General features: G+C 44.0%; 1 protein-coding gene across 3 annotated transcripts in view; it reads right to left on the bottom strand.

Moving 5' to 3' along the window:
• The window catches only part of atg5 (ATG5 autophagy related 5 homolog (S. cerevisiae)), a 161,502-nt gene that overhangs the window by 120,561 nt on the left and 19,422 nt on the right, over positions 1–21,519 (bottom strand). For 2 of the 3 annotated variants that reach the window (XM_055635006.1, XM_055635005.1), the window contains exons 3-4: positions 18,457–18,584; positions 4,591–4,669 (exon numbers count right to left, since the gene is read on the bottom strand). In XM_055635006.1, the coding sequence (XP_055490981.1) occupies positions 4,591–4,669; positions 18,457–18,584 (207 nt within the window). The remainder of the gene's footprint in view (positions 1–4,590; positions 4,670–18,456; positions 18,585–21,519) is intronic. The other variant, XM_055635007.1, reaches the window with a different exon arrangement.

Genomic DNA, 21,519 nt, shown 5'->3' with positions numbered 1-21,519 from the left:
CTCAGGATTCAAGGAAGAGAAAAATGCTGGAGAAACTCAGCGGGTGAGGCAGCATCTTTGGGGAGAAGGACTAGGCGACGTTTCGGGTCGACACCCGAAACATCGCCTATTCCTTCTCCCCATAGATGCTGCCACCCGCTGAGTTTCTCCAGCATTTTTAATCTACCTTCAATTTTTCCAGCATCTGCAGTTCTTTCTTAAACACCTCAGGATTCAGGGACAGTTTCTTCCCAGCTGTTATCAGGCAAGTTAACCACACTACCAACAACTAGAGAGCAATTGTGGGCTATCTACCTCATTGGAGACCAGGGGATTATCTATAATCGGACTTTAGTAAAAATAAAGTTTGCATTAAGCGTTATTCCCTCTATTGTGTACTTGCTCGATTGTAATCATGTATCAATGTCCAGGGCTGACCGGTTAGCACACAACAAAAACTTTTCACTGTACCTCGGTACACACGACAATAACCTAAACTGAGTCTTAGAGTAGGTTGCAATGTGAAACTAAATAGTTGTGAAACAGGTTCATTTTGCATCCTTTCTGAATATTAGTGAAAGCCAACATCACTTTGCACCAATCAAGTGCATTACATCCAACCTATTAGAGCTTGAATTCGTTTTACTTAAAATACCAGAATCTTGGATTATTTTATTTAAGGGCAGGTTCAACAAAAAAAACACTGAACACCTGACACTTGGGCTATAGAAAATCATTCTTAAAGTGATTGGTTGAACGGAGAGAAAGAACTGCAGATGTTGGTTTACAAAAAAAATTCCAAAGTACTGGAGTATCTCAGCGGGTGAAGCAGCATCTCTGGAGAACATGGATAGATGTTGTTTTGGGTCAGGACCCTTCAGGATCTACAACTTCATGTGACCACGGATGCTCTGTTTGTACGTATCCCCGTCACTTGCGAGGGTTTTCTCTGGATGCTCCGGTTTTCTCCCACAAAGACGTACTTGTAAATTGATCCTAGTGGCTGTCGGTGGGCCGAAGGGCCTGTTTCTGCACTGTATCTCTAAACTAAACACCTCAGAAAATGTTTACTACATGTGTGCTATAAGCTGTATGCCCAATGAGCAAAGGTGACACGTGCCAGTCTGAAGAAGGGTCTTGACCAGAAAAGTCACCTATTCCTTCTCTCCACAGATGCTGCCTCACCCGCTGAGTTTCTCCAGCATTTTTTGACTACTTTAAAACATAGACGATTCTAAAGCCAATTGACAAGATGGATGTTGAGAGAATCGGATGATTTTTTGTTGAAAAGTCTTTTGAGATGTTTTTGATTCCACTCAATGGTACTTTCCACATTTAACTGTATGGGAAGGCAATCAACTGCTGGCTATGTAATCATTTGAGTCTGCAATAGGCAAAACAACTTTTCAATTCAACATCCTTTCATTTTCAATCCTTCATAACAAGAGGATTTCAGTATGGGAGTAAAGAGGTTCTTCTGCAGTTGTACAGGGCTCTGGTAAGACCACATCTGGAGTATCGTGTACAGTTTTGATCTCCTAATTTGAGGAAGGACATCCTTGTGATTGAGGCAGTGCAGTGTAGGTTCACGAGATTGATCCCTGGGATGGCGGGACTGTCATATGAGGAAAGATTGAAAAGACTAGGCTTGTATTCACTGGAGTTTAGAAGGATGAGGGGAGATCTTATAGAAACATATAAAATTATAAAAGGACTGGACAAGCAAGATGCAGGAAAAATGTTCCCAATGTTATGCAAGTCCAGAACCAGGGGCCACAGTCTTAGAATAAATGAAGGCCATTTAAGACTAAGGTGAGAAATAAAAAAAATTCACCCAGAGAGTTGTGAATTTGTGGAATTCCCTGCCACAGAGGGCAGTGGAGGCCAAACCACTGGGTGGGTTTAAGAGAGAGTTAGATAGAGCTCTAGGGGCTAGTCGAATCAAGGGATATGGGTTATTGATTGGGGACGATCAGCCATGATCACAATTAATGCCAGTGCTGGCTTGAAGGGCCGAATGGCCTCCTCCTGCACCTATTTTCTAGGTTTCTATATATATATGTGCTGATATTTTACTTGATGCAAAATTGTGTTGAATCAGGACCCCTCTGGAGCATTCTGTCCAGCCCAGGTTAACATATTTTAGAATATGTTCCAAAGAGGTACACACAAAATTTTCTGCAATATTTCCAGGGATGATGGGTTTTAGCTGTGATCTTCAAATGGAGAAATTTGTGACATTTCCATTGCAATTACCAACATCATTCCTTCAAATCTTCAAGATTCAAGAGTGAAAGGATTTGAGTATAAGAGCAGGGAGGTTCTACTGCAGTTGTACAGGGTTTGGTGAGACCACACCTGGAGTATTGCGTACAGTTTTGGTCTCCTAATCTGAGGAAAGACATTCTTGCCATAGAGGGAGTACAGAGAAGGTTCACCAGACTGGTTCCTGCGATGTCAGGACTTTCATATGAAGAAAGACTGGATAGACTCGGCTTGTACACGCTGGAATTCAGAAGATTAAGGGGGGATCTTATAGAAACTTACAAAATTCTTAAGGGGTTGATGCAGGAAGATTATTCCCGATGTTGAGGAAGTCCAGAACAAGGGGTCACAGTTTAAGGATAAGAGGGAAGTCTTTTAGGACCGAGATGAGAAAATCATTTTTTTATACAGAGAGTGGTGAATCTGTGGAATACTCTGCCACAGAAGGCAGTTGACGCCAGTTCATTGGCTATATTTAAGAGGGAGTTAGATGTGGCCCTTGTGGCTAAAGGGATCAGGGGGTATGGCGAGAAGGCAGGGATGGGATACTGAATTGGATGATCAGCCATGATCATATCGAGTGGCGGTGCAGGCTCGAAGGGCCGAATGGCCTACTCCTGCACCTATTTTCTATGTTTCTAAGAGAGTTTATTGTCATGTGTCCCGTATAGGACGATGAAATTCTTGCTTTGCTTCAGCACAACAGAATTACGGAAGCCATGAATTCTATCATATAAAGCGAAATCAGTCTGCTCTGTGTGCCACGATCATCTCATAAATATTTTTCTGGGCATTTTGGCAACTGTAACATTTTAAATGACCACTATAATGATTAGAGCTAAGGGCATTACCAGAGCCCCCACACACCCACAATTTGGACTGTTTATACTGCTTAACTCTGGGAGGAGGTACCGCAGCATGAAGAGCGGGACAACCAGGTTCTGCAACAGCTTCATCCCCCAGGCCATAAGATTACTGAACAATCAACAAAACCGAGGCTAGAACCTTTTAAATATCGACACTTTTTAAAAACTTTTTATATATATTTATTTTACAGAACCATGCACATGAGGCATTTTTATGGACGCACCTAGCACTTTTTACTATTACCTGATTTTGGAGAGCAAATGCAACGAAATTTCGTTCAAGGTGCACTGTGTCTAGGTGTATATCTGAATGACAATAAAGTTTTCATTCATTCATCACTCATGCATTCATTCATGCCTGCATTCATTCATGCATGCATTCATTCATGCATTCATTCATTCATTCATTCATGCATTCATTCATTCATACATTCATTCATTCATACATTCATTCATGCATTCATTCATTCATTCAAGATTGATTGATTGAGAGGTACAGCATGAACACATGGACCTTTGGTCCACCGAGTCCACGCTGACCACTGATCAGTTCTAAGTCGCCCTATTTTCTCGCCCACTCCCTGCGCACCAAGGGGAATTTTAGAAGCCAATTAACCTCGAGATCTTTAGAGGCAAAGCACCCGGAGGAAATCCATGCGGTCACAGGGAGAACAAGCAAACACCACACAGACAGCACCCAAGGTCAGGATCGAACCCGGGTCCCTGGTGCTGTGAGGCAGCAGCTCTACCAGTTGCACCGCCGTGCCACCTATGTGTAAAATGTATGCTGTACAGTCAAACAGCACGAAAACAGACCATTCGGCCCAACTCGCCCTTGCCGACCAATGTGCCCCGTCTAAGTTAGCCCCTGCTTGCAATTCTTCAGTTTTACACAACATAGCAAGGTGCACAAAATCATGAGAGGAATAGATCGGGTAGATGCACAAAGTCTCTTGCCCAGAGTAGGCGAATCGAGGACCAGGGGACATAGGTTTATGGTGAAAAGATTTAATAGGAATCTGAGGGGTACCATTTCACACAAAGGGTGGTGGGTGTATGGAACAAGCTGCCAGAGGAGGTAGTTGAGGCTGGGACTATCCTAACATTTAAGAAACAGTTAGACAGATACATGGCTTGGACAGGTTTAGAGGGATATTAAACACAACAATGAATAAGCTCAGAACTGCAAAGCACTATATAATTATTGCACTATATTTGTTATTTATTGAACTTTTCCTTTTTTTTTCTCTTCCCCCTGTTATGTACCATGTTTACATATTCACACATTCTGTTGTGCTGCAGCAAATAAGAATTTCATTGTCCCATCCGGGACATATGGCAATAAAACACTCTTGACTCTTGGATATGGCCCATACGCATGCAGGTGGGACTTTGTTAGCCGGTGGGAGGCAAGTTGTACCTAAAGGTCTGTTTCCACACTGTATCACTCCATAGCAGTCAAAAGTGTAAAGTTAGTTACCTTAAAGTGAACTATAACGTTCCACGGCAGTGCAGCGTTCGATGCATGCAGATCGAAAAGTAAGCCAATGGGATAATGCCTGATGAAAAACAAAAGGAAACAAGACTGGTAACTGAAAACAGAAAATTATATCTCGTGCAATCATCATCGGAAACATTTTCTGAATATTTCTAATACTGTGATTAAAAATAAGTTCATTGCCCACACATATTATTCATCCGAGCACAAAAACATCACTTGAATGGTACGTAACACTAGAACATTTTGGCTTAACAATTACACATTGGTCACAAATAAACGAACAATGTGAAAACATCGGAAAAGTTTGGTGTCGACAGCGGTATTTCTATATGAAAGCTGTAGTACCGGTTTTACTTTTAAAGTTTTTGAGTGTAGTTTGTTATATTATTCATGGTATTGCTATCATATTTTTGTCGACCTTCGATTTTTCCAGCATCTGCAGTTCTTTCTTAAACATTTCATCTACTCCACTGCGATATCTCCTCAAGGTTTGCCTAATTTGAAGAAGTTCTGCTCCACTCTCCGAAGCCGCCTCTTCCTTTCTTCTTCCCGACCCCACCCCCCACATCAATCTGAAGAAGGGTCTCGGCCCGAAACGTCACCTATTCCTTTGCTCCATAGATGCTGCCTCACCCGCTGAGCTTCTCCAGCATTTTTGTCTACCTACTAATATACTAAGGTCGGCACAGTGGCACAGCGGTAGAGTTGCTCCCTTATAATGCCAGGGCCCTGTGTTCGATCCTGACTACGGATAATGTCTGTATGGTCAGTAACAGGATCGGTCCGAGTCAGCATGGATTTACGAAGGGGAAATCATGCTTGACTAATCTTCTGGAATTTTTTGAGGATGTAACTAGGAAAATGGACAAGGGAGAGCAAGTGGATGTACTGTACCTAGACTTTCAGAAAGCATTTGATAAGGTCCCACATAGATTAGTGGGCAAAATTTAGGGCACATGGTATTGGGGGTAGAGTGCTGACATGGATAGAAAATTGGTTGGCAGACAGGAAACAAAGAGTAGGGATTAACGGGTCCTTTTCAGAATGGCAGGCAGTGACTAGTGGGGTACCGCAAGGCTCGGTGGTGGGTGGTAATCGTGTGTTGTCTTTCTGCTAACTGGATAGAACGCAACAAATGCTTTTCACCGTACCTCGGCACACAAAACATTAAATTAAACTAGACTGAACTATCCATGTACCTATTTAAACGTTGTCTCAACTACCTCCTCCGACAGTTCCATACTGTTCCATATCTGAGCCTTGGACCAGTGTTTTTCCCAGCATTGATCCAGGCATGGTTTCCCACAGTAGGCTCACCGCCTGGCACATAAGCAAATGGCAAGGGCAGCCAAGGGCCTCTTACATCACAAGTTGTTTGGTTTACAGAAACAGCATGGACATAGGCTCTTCAGCCTACCGAGCACTCCAACCAGCGAACACCCATTCACACTGGTTCTCTCTTATCTTGCAAGTCGACACAAGTCATAGAAGTAGAATTAGGCCATTCGGCCCATCTAGTCCGCCATTCAATCATGGCTGATCTCTGCCTCCTAATCCCATAACCTTTGCCTTCTCCCCATAACCCTTGACACCCGTTCTAATCAAGAATTTGTCCATCTCTGCCTTAAAGATATCCAGACTTGGCCTCCACATCCCTCTATGGCAATGAGTTCCACAGATTAACTACCCTCCAACTAAAGTTCCTCCTCACCTCCTTTCTAAAGGGGCGCCCTTTAATTCTGAAGCTATGACCTCTGGTCCTAGAGTCTCCCACCAGTGGAGACATCCTCTCCACATCCACTCTATCCGTGCCGTTCATTATTCTGTAACAATCTCACTTTCTCATCCACTCCCTACACATGAGGGCAGCGTGCAAGTATTTTCTTTACACAGACACCAATTAACCTACAAACCCACCCGTCTCTGGGATGAGGCAAGAAACCGGGGGACACGAAGGAAACCCACACGCAGACACCAAGTTCAATCTCCACACAGACAAGGTCCGAGGTCAGGATCGAACCCGGGTGCCTGGCACTGTGAGGCAGCAGCCTGACGCACAGCGCCACTGTGCCGCCCTGGGTGTCCAGACACGTGCAGGATTGATAGCAGTGAGGCCCACCCCACTTCCAACTCAGCAGCTGCCATGCCTAGAATTTATATTCTCCGATTGTGAATGGCTAAAAACGCCAAAAGATTTGTGATGTTCAGAACCGGATGTTAAAAAAATGTTCAAGTTATGTCGGCACAAGGAATGCAAATGCTGGATTCCTGGCGGCTGTCACTCTACTCAACAACGTACCTCGGTGACTGCCAATCACCACCCCCCCACCCCCCCGGACTCTTATTAATTATTAATTATTCAAATCATTTGCTATGTCGCTCTTCCAGGGAGATGCTAAATGCATTTCGTTGTCTCTGTACTGTACACTGACAATGACAATTAAAATTGAATCTGAATCTGAATCTGGAGCCAAAAGTACACCCATACACAAGTATGCATACAAACAAACAAATAAACACACACACACACACACAGACACAGACATACAGAGAGGCACAGTGGCGCAACGGTAGAGTTGCTGCCTAAAGGGCTTGTCCCACTGTACGAGCTAATTCAAGAGTTCTCCCGAGTTTCCCCTGATTCGAATTACGGTAATAGCCACTCATGGGTACTCGGGACCGTTGTGGACATTTTTTAACATGTTGAAAAATCTTCACGAGCTTACCGCGTTTCCCGAATACCTGCCGTTAGTGTTACGAGCCGCTAAGAGACGTCCCGAGCTCCTACGTACATTCTATGTGCTTACCACGAGTTTGATTTTTTTTTAAACTCGGGAGAGCTTTTGAATTAGCTTGTACAGTGGGACAGCCCCTTTACAGCGCCAGAGACCCGGGTTTGACCCTGACCAAGGATGCTGTATGTGCAGAGTTTGTACGTTCTCCCTGAAAACCGTGTGGGTTTTATTCACGTGCTCCGGTTTCCTCCCACACTCCAAAGACGTACAGGTTTGTAGGTTAATTGGCCTATAAATTGTCCCAAGTGTGTAGGGTATATATATAACTAGTGCAATAGGGATCGTTGGTCGGCACAGACTTATGTGGACCGAAGGACCTTCATAAGTTCACAAGTGGTAGGAACTGAATGAGGCCAATCGGCCCATCAAGTCTACTCCACCATTCAATCATGGCTGATCTATCTTTTCCCCTTAACCCCATTCTCCCCATAACCTCTGACACCCATACTAATCAAGAATCTATCTGTCTCTGACTTAAAAATATCCATTGACTTGGCCTCCACAGCCTTCTGTGGCAAATATTTCCAGATTGACCATCCCCTAACTAACAAAGACCTATTTCTGCGCGGTGTCTCTGCGCATAACTGCCCCCTCCATCGACTCTTTTAAGTCGAGATTTAAAACTCATCTTTACTCCCAAGCCTCTCTTGGTGTCCTCTGAGGGAGGGCTATATGTATGTATTTATGTATGTATTTAATCTATGAACCACTGTTGTATACGTTAGTACCTCCACCAATTGTAAAGCACTTTGATCAACGAGAGTTGTTTTTTAAATGTCCTATAGAAATAAAAGTGACTTGACTTGAAGTAAACTAAACGCACACGGAGTTTGATGAAGCCAATTAACAGGTTGAAATACATTTGCTTTTGCTTGTCTTTCTCCCAACAAACCATTTCCCCCACTGATTATAGAAACATAGAAACATAGAAATTAGGTGCAGGAGTAGGCCATTCGGCCCTTCGAGCTTGCACCGCCATTCAATATGATCATGGCTGATCATCCAACTCAGTATTCCATACCTGCCTTCTCTCCATACCCTCTGATCCCCTTGGCCACAAGGGCCACATCTAACTCCCTCTTAAATATAGCCAATGAACTGGCCTCAACTACCCTCTGTGGCAGAGAGTTCCAGAGATTCACCACTCTCTGTGTGAAAAAGTTCTCCTCATCTCGGTTTTTAAAGGATTTCCCCTTATCCTTAAGCTGTGACCCCTGTGATTATAATGTGCTTGCTCTACTTGCACCCGTTTAACATACTGCAGCTTCATTAGACCCATTTCCCTCCCAAGAACGAGGATATCTCCAGATGTTGGCCATGTCCCACTGAACAAGCACAGAGTCTAACACAACGTGTGGGAAGGAACTGCAGGTGCTGGTTTCAATCGGAGATAGACACAAAATGCTGGAGTAACTCAGTGGGCCAGGCAGCATCTCTGCAGAAAAGAGAAAATAGGTACCGTTTTAAGTCAAGACTCCTTTTCAAACTCTGCCGGAACTTCAAGCAACCCTTACTTTCCCTCTCTCTTCCCGTCCCTCCCCCCCCATCCTAATTCTCCTACTAGTTTCACTGTCCTCCTGTTTAATTTTACGGCCTGTATGCCTCGTTGTCACCTTCCCTTGTTGCAATCATCCACCAATGAACCATTTCATATTTCCAAGATCATCGTCTGCTTTGATCTGTTCCGTTCACACCTCACATGTTCTTTGTACCCTTCCACAGCTCCACAGAATCCCTCTCCCACATTCTCAGTCTGAAGAAGGTTCTTGACCAGAAACGTCACCCATGCCCAGAAAGGGAGAGTCAAGAGAGTTTTATTGTCATGTGTCCCGCATAGGACAATGACATTCTTGCTTGCTGCAGCACAACAGAATATGCAAACATAATACAGAACAGGAGATAAAAGCTCAGTATTCTTCTGCAGTAGTATAGGGCTCTGGTGAGACCACATCTGGTGAAACATCACCTATTCCTTCTCTCCATAGATGCTGCCTCACCTGCTGAGTTTCTCTAGCATTTTTTGTCTACTTTAAAACATAGACGATTCTGAAGCCAATTAACAGGATGGATGTTGAGAGAATTTAATAAAGTCGGATCTTTTTTTTTTTAAAAAGGCATTTGAGATGTTTTTGATTCCACTCAATGGTACTTTCCACATTTAACTGTATGGCAAGGCAATCGACTGCTGGCTATGCAATCATTTGAGTCGGCAATAGGCAAAACACCTTTTCAATTCAACATCCTTTCATTTTCAATCCTTCATAACAAGAGGATTTCAGTATGGGAGTAAAGAGGTTCTTCTGCAGTTGTATAGGGCTCTGGTGAGACCACATCTGGAGTATCGTGTACAGTTTTGGTCTCCTAATTTGAGGAAGGACATCCTTGTGATTGAGGCAGTGCAGCGTAGGTTCACGAGATTGATCCCTGGGATGGCGGGACTGTCATATGAGGAAAGATTGAAAAGACTAGGCTTGTATGCACTGGAGTTTAGAAGGATGAGGGGTGGATCTTATAGAAACATATAAAATTATAAAAGGACTGGACAAGCTGGATGCAGGAAAAATGTTCCCAATGTTGGGGCGAGTCCAGAACCAGGGGCCACAGTCTTAGAATAAAGGGGAGGCCATTTAAGACTGAGGTGAGAAAAAACTTTTTAACCCAGAGAGTTGTGATTTTACGGAATTCCCTGCCACAGAGGGCAGTGGAGGCCAAGTCACTGGATGGATTTAAGAGAATTAAATAGAGCTCTAGGGGCTAGTGGAGTCAAGGGATATGTGGAGAAGGCAGGCACGGGTTATTGATAGGGGACGATCAGCAGTGATCACAATGAATGGCGGTGCTGGCTCGAAGGGCCGATTTGCCTCCTCCTGCACCTATTTTCTATGTTTCTATATAACCATAGACCATATACATATACACAATAAATAAACAGATAAAGTGCAATGGTATTAATACTCTTATTTGTTTGATGTTGTGTTTACTAGCCCGATGGTTATGTAACGTCACCCATTCCTTCCCTCCAGTTATTCTGCCTGTCCCACTGAGTTACTCCAGCATTTTGTGTCTACCATTCTACCAGGCAGTCTGAAGAAGGCTCCTGACCAGAAACATCACCCATTCCTTCTCTCCAGAGAGATGCTGCCTGTCCCGCTGAGTTACTCCAGCATTTTTGTATGTATCATCAGCGTCGAACAAACCTGGCAATGTAGATTTCTTGTTCCTGGCCTTCTGCCAAACAAAGAGACCGTTGACAATAAGTTGTGAATGGAACAGCTTAGAGCATTTCCTTCAATACATCTGATGCAGAGTTCAGCTTCAAATTCACCCAAAACCACTTCAAACGCACCATGACTAGTGACCTGAAACCAATGCTCCAGCCTCTAAATTTTCTCAGTCGTAACTGAAATATCTATTGTAACTGTTAACCGATGTTTCAAAGTCATGTTCTTTCTCATTCATTTATTTTAAAATTCTTGCCCTAGTTCAGTGGAGTTACCACATCTATTCTATCCCTAAAGTTGCATTCCTAGACTATCAATGAAGAAGAATCTGTAATCAACTGGCTGATTAAGTGGAGAAACGTATCAAGTCCCTAGTATGTGGAGAAACAAGAAACTGTAGATGGACACAAAGTGCTGGAGTAACTCAGCGGGTCAGGCAGCAACCCTGGAGAAAAGGAATGGGTGGCGTTTTGGGTCGGGACCCTTCTTCGAGCGTCACCTATTCCTTTTTTCCAGAGATGCTGCCTGATCTGCTGAGTCCAGCCAGAGATGCTCACACCTACTGTACAGGCACACTGCGTTACAGACAAGTATGCTTTAGAGTGATGTTTACTCTCTGGACATTTATTCCAGACTCGGTATTCAAAGTAAAGTTAAAAGTTCTGCTGTGTTAACCTGCATTGTTAAAACTTAATAAAACACCACTGGAATTAAGGAATTGGTGAAATCTGAAGAAGTGTTCTGACCTGCAATGTCACCTATTCCTTTTAATTTTAATAAGCCCTTAAGATAGACAGAAAGTGCCGGAGTAACTTAGTGCGTCTGGCAGCAACTCTGGACAGAAATGATAGGTGATGTTTCAGGTCTGGGCTCCTCTTCAGACTCTAGATTCTGGACTCTAAAGAAGGGTCCCGATCCAAAACGTCATCCAGAGATGCTGCCTGACCCGCTGTGTTACCAGCTTTTAGTCTATCTTCAGTATTAACCAACATCTGCAGTTCCTTCCGACACCAGTGGAATTAGATTTTACTTATCCAGTCATGATGTCTGAAACATAGAAACATAGAAAATAGGTGCAGGAGTATGCCATTCGGCCCTTCGAGCCTGCACCGCCATTCAATATGATCATGGCTGATCATCCAACTCAGTATCCCGTACCTGCCTTTTCTCCATACCCCCTGATCCCTTTAGCCATAAGGGCCACATCTAACTCCCTCTTAAATATAGCCAATGAACTGGCCTCAACTACCTTCTGTGGCAGAGAATTCCACAGATTCACCACTCTGTGTAAAAAATGATTTTCTCATCTCGGTCCTAAAAGATTTCCCCCTTATCCTTAAACTGTGACCCCTTGTTCTGGACTTCCCCAACATCGGGAACAATCTTCCTGCATCTAGCCTGTCCAACCCCTTAAGAATTTTGTAAGTTTCTATAAGATCCCCCCTCAATCTTCTAAATTCTAGCGAGTACAAGCCGAGTCTATCCAGTCTTTCTTCATATGAAAGTCCTGCCATCCAGGAATCAGTCTGGTGAACCTTCTCTGTACTCCCTCTATGGCAAGAATGTCCTTCCTCTTGAAGGAGGGTCTCAACCCAAAATGTCACCTATTCCTTTTCTCCAGAGATGCTATCTGACCCGCTGAGTTACTCCAGCTTTTTGTGTCTATCTGTGATTTTACGAATGTCATTAGCGATGCAAACATTTATAAAACATCTTTGATTGCATTGTCGAGGTTTATTAATGGCTCTGAATTACCTCAGAATTACAAGAAAAAATCCTCCCATGATACATTCAACATGTCGCAATCTCTGAATTTTGTTTTCGCACAAGGGGAAAGAATCAATCATGTCTGAAGTGCAACGGTGATTTCTTTAAAATTTCTTTGTAAATACGAATGGAAAGTTTCCATGCTAGCATAAGGCAAATGTGGTTGAAGAGGACTATTTTTCAAAGGCCAGCAAACCAGATAGAAACCCTAGTACACAGGAAGATGATTGATCATGGCATAGCTCTGCCCACAAAAACCATCTCCACTTCTTAGCAGCTCCACCAAATAGCATTCACTATCAATGGGTGTCTGCAAAAGCTTCACCTCTGAAGAAACGCTGTTGCTTCTAGAGAATCAACAACCCTGCTGAGAACAAGGCCATAGAAATGTTTCTTTGCAGTTTTCTCAACTGCTATTGATGAAAGTGCTGATGTAAAAGATTTGGCTCAGAAATGATCATTTGTGGAATAAGAGAGAGCTAGATCGGGCTCTTAAAAATAGCGGAATCAGGGGATATGGGGAGAAGGCAGGAACGGGGTACATTGAATGGCGGTGCTGGCTCGAAGGGCCAAATGGCCTACTCCTGCAACTTTGTCTATTGAATAGTAGAATTAGGCCATTTGGCCCATTAAGTCTACTCCGCCATTCAATCGTGGCTGATCTATCTCTCTCTCCTAATTCCATTCTCCTGCCTTTTCCCCATAACCTCTAACACCCGTACTAATCAAGAATCTATCTATCTCTGCCGTACAAAATATCCACTGACTTGGCCTCTGTAGCCTTTTGATACAGGAATGGAAGTTCCCGAGGTTGGGGGAGTCCAGAACCAGGGGCCACAGTTTAAGAATAAGGAGTAAGCCATTTAGAACGGGGACGAGGAAACACTTTTTCTCACAGAGAGTGGTGAGTCTGTGGAATTCTCTGCCTCAGAGGCCGGTGGAGGCCGGTTCTCTGGATGCTTTCAAGAGAGAGCTAGATAGGGCTCTTTAAAATAGTGGAGTCAGGGGATATGGAGAGAAGGCAGGATCAAGGGTACTGATTGGGGATGATCAGCCATGATCACATTGAATGGCGGTGCTGGCACGAAGGGCTGAATGTCCTACTCCTGCACCTATTGTCATGTTCATAAGTTCTGGGAGCAGAATTAGGCTATTCGGCCCATTAAGTCTACGCCGTCATTCAATCATGACTGATCAATCTTTCCGTCCCAACCCCATTCTCCTGCCTTCCCACCATAACCCTTGACACCCTTAGTAATCGAGAATCGGCCAATGTCTGCTTTGAAAATACCCAATGGCTTGGCCTCCACAGCCTTCTGTGGCAATGAATTCCACAGATTCACCACCCTCTGACTAAAGAAACTCCTCCTCGTCTCCTTTCTAAGGAAAGTGTTCAGTGCTGCTGGGGAGACAGGAATACGACCCCTTCTAGCTGTTGAAGAGAATAATAGAAAACTGGATGTGGATTGCTCCTGGGACTTGTGAAGTTATGAATTTGTATATTAATGATTTGGACGAGGGAATTGAAGGCTTTGTGGCCAGGTTTGCGCATGATACGAAAATAGTTGGAAGGGCAGGTAGTGTAGAGAAAGCAGGGATCTGCAGAAGGACGGACAGGTTGGGAGAGTGGGCATAAAAGTGGCAGTTGGAGTGTAGTGTAGCAAAGTGGGGAGCCATGCATTTTGGTCATAGGAATAAAGGCGTAGACTATTTTCTAAATGGGGAGAGAATCCAGAAATGGGAGGTGCAAAGGTACTTGGGAGTGCTGGTAAAAGGATTCCCAAAAAGTTAATCTGCAAGTCAACTCGGTCGTAAAGAAAGCAAACTCAATAACCATATAACAATTACAGCACGGAAACAGGCCATCTCGACCCTTCTGGTCCGTGCGAACACATAATCTCCCCTAGTCCCATATACCTGCGCTCAGACCATAACCCTCCATTCCCTTCCCATCCATATAACTATCCAATTTATTTTTAAATGATAAAAACGAACCTGCCTCCACCACCTTCACTGGAAGCTCATTCCACACAGCTACCACTCTCTGAGTAAAGAAGTTCCCCCTCATGTTACCCCTAAACTTCAGTCCCTTAATTCTCAAGTCATGTCCCCTTGTTTGAATCTTCCCTACTCTCAGTGGGAAAAGCTTTTCCACGTCAACTCTGTCTATCCCTCTCATCATTTTAAAAACCTCTATCAAGTCCCCCCTTAACCTTCTGCGCTCCAAAGAATAAAGCCCTAACTTGTTCAGCCTTTCTCTGTTAGTTGCTGAAACCCAGGCAACATTCTAGTAAATCTCCTCTGTACTCTCTCTATTTTGTTGACATCCTTCCTATAATTAGGCGACCAAAATTGTACACCATACTCCAGAATTGGCCTCACCAATGCCTTGTACAATTTTAACATTACATCCCAATTTCTATACTCAATGCTCTGATTTATAAAGGCCAGCACACCAAAAGCTTTCTTTACCACCCTATCTACATGAGATTCCACTTTCAGGGAACTGTGCACAGTTATTCCCAGATCCCTCTTTTCACCTACATTCTTCAATTCCCTACCAATACTAGCATTTATTTCAAGAGGGCTTGTGTAGAAAACCAGGGATGTAACGCTGAGGCTCTATAAGGCCGCATTTTGAATATTCGGAGCAAATTTGGGCACCATATCTGAGGAAGGATGTTCTGGCTCTGGAGAGGGTCTAGAGGTTTACCAGGATGATCCCAGGAATGAGTACATATGCTCCAGGAATGCTACAGGAAGGTTGTCTTTAGTAGTTAATTCTGAAACCAGCAGCGTACAGGCGACTCCCCGTGTCAGCAGCGGGTGGAGGTAGGGGTTGGTCTCCCTCAGAAACATTCACAGAGTCAGAGTCTAACAGTGTGGAAACAGGCCCAGCTTGCCCACACCGACCAAAATGTCCCACCCGCCTGGGACATTGGCCCATACCCATATCATAATTTCACTTAATATGAATCTGCGTCATCCGTACATTATAAAAACTATAAATAAAAATGGTACTTCTGATCACGTTCATCTGGGCCCAGTTTTGTGCAGTGGAACATGAGAAGAGGGAAATGTCATATAGTTCACTCTAAACATTGTATGTTATTAAACTTGGAATATGGTGGTACAGAATCTCAGCCCCTCACAGCGCCAGAGATCCCGGTTCTGACTATTGGTGCTGCCTGTACGGAGTTTGCACATTCTCCCCGTGGGTTTTCCCTGGGTGCTTCGGTTTTTCCGACACTTCAAAGATCACCAGACTGATTCGTGGGATGTCAGGACTGTCTTATGAAGAAAGACTGGATAGACTTGGTTTATACTCCGTAGAATTTAGGAAGATTGAGAGGGGATCTTATAGAAACTTACAAAATTTTTAAGGGGTTGGACAGGCTAGATGCAGGAAGATTGTTCCCGATGTTGGGGAAGTCCAGGACAAGGGGTCACAGCTTAAGGATAAGGGGGAAATCCTTTAAAACCGAGATGAGAAGAACTTTTTTCACACAGAGAGTGGTGAATCTCTGGAACTCTCTGCCAGAGGGTAGTTGAGGCCAGTTCATTGGCTATATTTAAGAGGGAGTTAGATGTGGCCCTTGTGGCTAAGGGGATCAAGGGGTATGGAGAGAAGGCAGGTACGGGATACTGAGTTGGATGATCAGCCATGATCATATTGAATGGCGGTGCAGGCTCGAAGGGCCGAATGGCCTGCTCCTGCACCTAATTTCTATGTTTCTATGTTTCTATGTACAGGTTTGTGGGTTAATTGGCTTTGGTAAAAATCGTATTGTATTTTGTATTGTTGTATTCAATTTATTGTCATTATCTCCTATTAGAGACAACAAAATGAATTTTCCTTACAGTCAAGTATCATAAAAAATAAATAATAAAGAAATAAAACATATTAAAATAAAAAAAATAAAAAATTAAATTAAATTAAACATTTGTTTTTAAAAGCACAAACACAGAAGTCCACGACACAACATAACTACAACACAGCACAGTGTAAATTGTCCCTGGTGTGCAAGTTTGCACAGCACACAACGTCATTTTATGCTGTGTTTTAGCACCATCTACTGGTTAAACCATCACTGCATGGAGAATATATAAAACAATGCACATGGAAGGCAAGGTCATATTTTGTCTGCAGGTGAATCAATAGATTGGTGGAACACCCCAGAAAGAAGACCAGTATTGTCCCAACAATCGCACAAATTCACTTCCTAGTTATATACCAGCTTAGCAATTATAAGATGAAACCATCCCTAATGTGGCTCATCCTGGTACTTCAAGACCAACTATAATTTGCTCCAAGCCAATCTCAGTCACACAGCACAGAAACAGGCCCTACAGCCCAATTCATTCACGCTGGCCAATATTCAATAGTCTCATTTGCCTGCCTTGGGCCCATATCCCCCTAAACCTTTCCTATCCATGTACCTGGCCCAGTGCCTTTTAAATGTTGAAAGACACAAAATGCTGGAGTAACTCAGTGGGTCAGGCAGCCTCTGTGGAGAAAAGGAATAGGTGACGTTTCGTGTCGAAAGCCTTCATCAGACTGAGAGTCAGGGAGTGGGAAAGTACCCATACAGGTAACATAGAAACATAGAAACATCGAAAAGAGGTGCAGGAGTAGGCCATTCGGCCCTTCGAGCCTGCACCGCCATTCAATATGATCATGGCTGATCATCCAACTCCGTATCCTGTACCTGCCTTCTCTCCATACCCCCTGATCCCTTTAGCCACAAGAGCCACATCTAACTCTCTCTTAAATATAGCCAATGAACTGGCCTCAACTACATTCTGTGGCAGAGAATTCCAGAGGTTCACCACTCTCTGTGTGAAAAATGTTTCCGGCACTTTTGAAAAACTGGTACAGCCGGCAGTGAAGAAAGCAAATGGCATGTTGGCCTTCATAACAAGAGGAGTTCAGTATAGGAGCAAAGAGTTTAAGAAGGAACTGCAGATGCTGGAAAATTGAAAGTAGACAAAAGTGTTGGAGAAACTCAGCAGGTGCAGCAGCATCTATGGATTGAAGGAAATAGGCAACATTTCGGGCCGAAACCCTTCTTCAGACCTAAGAAGCAAAAAGGTCCTTCTGCAGTTGTGCAGGGCCCTATTGAGACCATACCTGGAGTATTGTGTGCAGTTTAGGTCTCCAAATTTGAGGATGGGCATTTTTGCTATTGAGGGAGTGTAGCCTAGGTTCAACAGGTTAATTCCCGGGACTGTCATATGCTGATAGAATGGAGCGGCTGGGCTTGTATACTCTGGAATTTAGAAGGATGAGAGGATATCTTATTGAAACATATAGGATTATTCAGGGTTTAGACACGCTAGAGGCAGGAAACATGTTCCTGATGTGGGGGGGGGGGGGAGTCCAGAACCAGGGGCCACAGTCTAAGAATAAGGGGTAAGCCATTTAGAACGGAAATGAGGAAGAACTTTTTCACCCAGAGAGTTGTGAGTCTGTCGAATTCTCTGCCTCAGATGGCAGTGGAGGCCGGTTCTCTGGATGCTTTCAAGATAGAGTTAGATAGAGCTCTTAAAGATAGCGGAGTCAGGGGATATGGGAAGAAGGCAGGAACGAGGTACTGATTGTGGATGATCAGCCATGATTACATTGAATGGCGTTGCTGGCTCAAAGGGCCGAATAGCCTACTCCTGCACCTATAGTCTATTGTCTATTTATTTCACTACTAAATCGGTGCAAAGGTACTCGTGCTCTGAGCAAGCACCAGAGGCCAGTTCATTGGCTATATTTACGAGGGAGTTAGATGTGGCCCTTGTGTGGCTAAAGGGATCAGGGGGTATGGAGAGAAGACAGGTACAGGATACTGAGTTGGATGATCAGCCATGATCATATTGAATGGCGGTGCAGGCTCGAAGGGCCGAATGGCCCACTCCTGCACCTATTTAAAAAAATAAAAAATAAAATAAAAAAATAAGAAAAATAAAAAAGGTATTGAATTGATATTAATAAAGTATGCTTTCAGCAGAATTATGATGTGTATTTTAGCAGTGGATTGAGCAGTTCTGCACAACATTGATTGGAAACTTACCACTTCAGAGGTGCACCTTCATATTCAAACCACATCTCTCCCACATCCTCTTGCCTCATAACTTTCTGGAAGTGTTTTTTAACTTTGTCCGTGACGAGCATTAGGTAGCTGACCCTTGGTAGAAGCAGCTGGAAATAAGTTTCAAAGTTACAAATGTTACTGCTTCAAAAGGAACGCTAGTTTACTAAAAACAATGACTAGCTGGTAAATGTCTTGGGAGTCAGTGAAGTGAATAAATGACATCTACACGCCTAGTTTTGTTGTCCCATAGTTTAACAGTGTAAAAGGCACTTTAGATTCTGATGTGGCATTAGGATAGGGTTTTTTGGTTAGACATTTAGTTTGTAAGTTTGTTAATGTGTAGATAGCTTATTACTGAATAAGAAGTTAGTTAATGTTCAGATGGATGGCACAATGGTAGAGTTGCTGCCTTACAGCGCCAGATTTCAGGGTTCGATCCTGACTAGCGGTGCACAGTTTGTACTTTCTCCCTGTGACCGCATGGGTTTTCCCTGGGTGTTCTGGATTCCTCCCATATTCTAAAGACGTACAGGTTTGTAAGTTAATTGGGTTTGGTAAAAATTGTAAAATTGTCCCGAGTGTTTGTAGTGTGTGCTAGTCATAGAGTCATAGAGATACACAGTGTGGAAACAGGCCCTTCAGCCCAACTCACCTACACGGGCCAACAATGTCCCAGCTGCATTAGTCCCACCTGCCTGCACTTGGTCCACATCCCTCCAAACCTGTCCTATCCATGTACCTGTCTAACTGTTTCTTCAACAATGGGATAGTCTCAGCCTCAACTACCTCCTCTGTCAGCTTGTTCCATACACCCACCACCCTTTGTGTGAAAAAATGTGAAGGGCCTGTCCCACTTTCACGACCTAATTCACGACCTTTTTTTACTCGTGAACATTTTTCATCAGGCGAGAAAAAACGCCCCGACCTACTTGATGCCACGAGTACCTACGACTAGCATCACGGCCTGCTACAACCCACCTACGACCTCGCTGCGAGTTTGAGTCGAAGGCAAACTCGACAGAGGTCGGGAATTAGGTCGTGAAATTGGGACAGGCCCTTAACGGTCGGCACGGACTTGGTGGGCTGAAGGGCCTGTTTCCGTGCTGTATCTCTAAAGTAAACTTAGCATAAGTGTCAATAGGTAGTTTTGATACTACTTGCGCATCGGGCTTGATTTTCTTGGTTGGGCGCTTATCCTGGTGTTATAGCTCTTATTTTGTGTCTCAACAGTAATTCCTGTCAAATCGCTACCACATACATTGTTGACAAAAATCAACCTTCAAAATCAAAGTACAAAGTTAGGCTAAAGTTTAAAATAAATCAATTGTTAAACTCAGCTTAAATAGAAAATTATTTTACAAATATATGAAACACAGATATTCAAGCACAGTTTAAAAATAAGTGTACTGTCAAATGAAAAGGTTGTGTGTGTATGTGTGAGTGTGTGTCTGTGTCTGTGTGTGTGTGTGTGTGGTGTGTGTGTGTGTGTGTGTGTGTGTGTGTGTGGTGTGTGTGTGTGTGTGTGTGTGTGTGTGTGTGTGTGTGTGTGAGTGTGTGTGTGTGTGTGTGTGTGAGTGTGTGTGTGGGTGTGTGTGTGTGTGTGTGTGTGTGTGTGTGTGTGTGTGTGTGTGGGTGTGTGTGTGAGTGTGAGTGTGCGTGTGTGTGTGTGTGAGTGTGTGTGTGTGTGTGTGTGTGAGTGTGGGTGTGTGTGTGTGTGTGTGTGTGAGTGTGAGTGTGAGTGTGTGTGTGTGTGTGTGTGTGTGTGTGTGTGGGTGTGAGTGTCTCTTAGTCATACATCAGATAGTCACGCAGCACGAAAACAGACCCTTTGGACCAACTCATCTCCCCCCCCCCCCCCCCCCCCCCCCCCCCCCCTCCCCCCCCGTTCCTCTCCAGATACACCACGCTGCCTTGGAAAAGCAGGTACAAAATCAAAGACTTGTGCTCATTCCTTCTTCTCCCCGCTCCCATCCGGCAGAAGGTATATAAGCTTGAAAGCGTGCACCAGCAGACTCAGATACAGCTTCTTCACTTCATGAAAAGGTACTCTCTGGGCCGACCAAGATTGCCTCATCTAAGTTAGTTCCATTTGCCTGTGTTTGGGCGATATGCTGTACCCCTAAATGTGGATACATGTGAGGTTATCCATTTTGGTGGCAAAAACAGGAAAGCAGACTATTATCTCAATGGTGGCCGACTAGGAAAAGGGGAGATGCAGCGAGACCTGGGTGTCATTGTACACCAGTCATTGAAAGTAGGCATGCAGGTGCAGCAGGCAGTGAAGAAAGCGAATGGTATGTTAGCTTTCATAGCAAAAAAATTTGAGTATAGTAGCAGGAAGGTTCTACTGCAGTTGTACAGGGTCTTGGTGAGACCACACCTGGAGTATTGCGTACAGTTTTGGTCTCCAAATCTGAGGAAGGACATTATTGCCATAGAGGGAGTGCAGAGGAGGTTCACCAGACTGATTCCTGGGATGTCAGGACTGTCTTATGAAGAAAGACTGGATAGACTTGGTTTATACTCTCTAGAATTTAGGAGATTGAGAGGGGATCTTATAGAAACTTACAAAATTCTTAAGGGGTTGGACAGGCTAGATGCAGGAAGATTGCTCCCGATGTTCGAGAAGTCCAGGACAAGGGGTCACACAGCTTAAGGATAAGGGGGAAATCCTTTAAAACTGAGATGAGAAGAACTTTTTTCACACAGAGAGTGGTGAATCTCTGGAACTCTCTGCCGCAGAGGGTAGTTGAGGCCAGTTCATTGGCTATATTTAAGAGGGAGTTAGATGTGGCCCTTGTGGCTAAGGGGATCAGAGGGTATGGAGAGAAGGCAGGTACGGGATACTGAGTTGGATGATCAGCCATGATCATATTGAATGGCGGTGCAGGCTCGAAGGGCCGAATGGCCTGCTCCTGCACCCATTTTCTATGTTTCTATGTTTCTATGTTTCTATGACATGGTGGTTGGCAAGGACATTGTGGGCAGAAGGGTCTGTTCCTGTGCTGTACTCTTCTGGATTCCATGTTCTAAGAACTAGCA

This window comes from Leucoraja erinacea, chromosome 5, assembly GCF_028641065.1.
Source record: "Leucoraja erinacea ecotype New England chromosome 5, Leri_hhj_1, whole genome shotgun sequence".
Lineage (NCBI taxonomy): Eukaryota > Metazoa > Chordata > Chondrichthyes > Rajiformes > Rajidae > Leucoraja > Leucoraja erinaceus.
The sequence above is the reverse complement of the archived record's forward strand: the minus strand, read 5'-3'. Positions and strand labels throughout refer to the sequence as shown.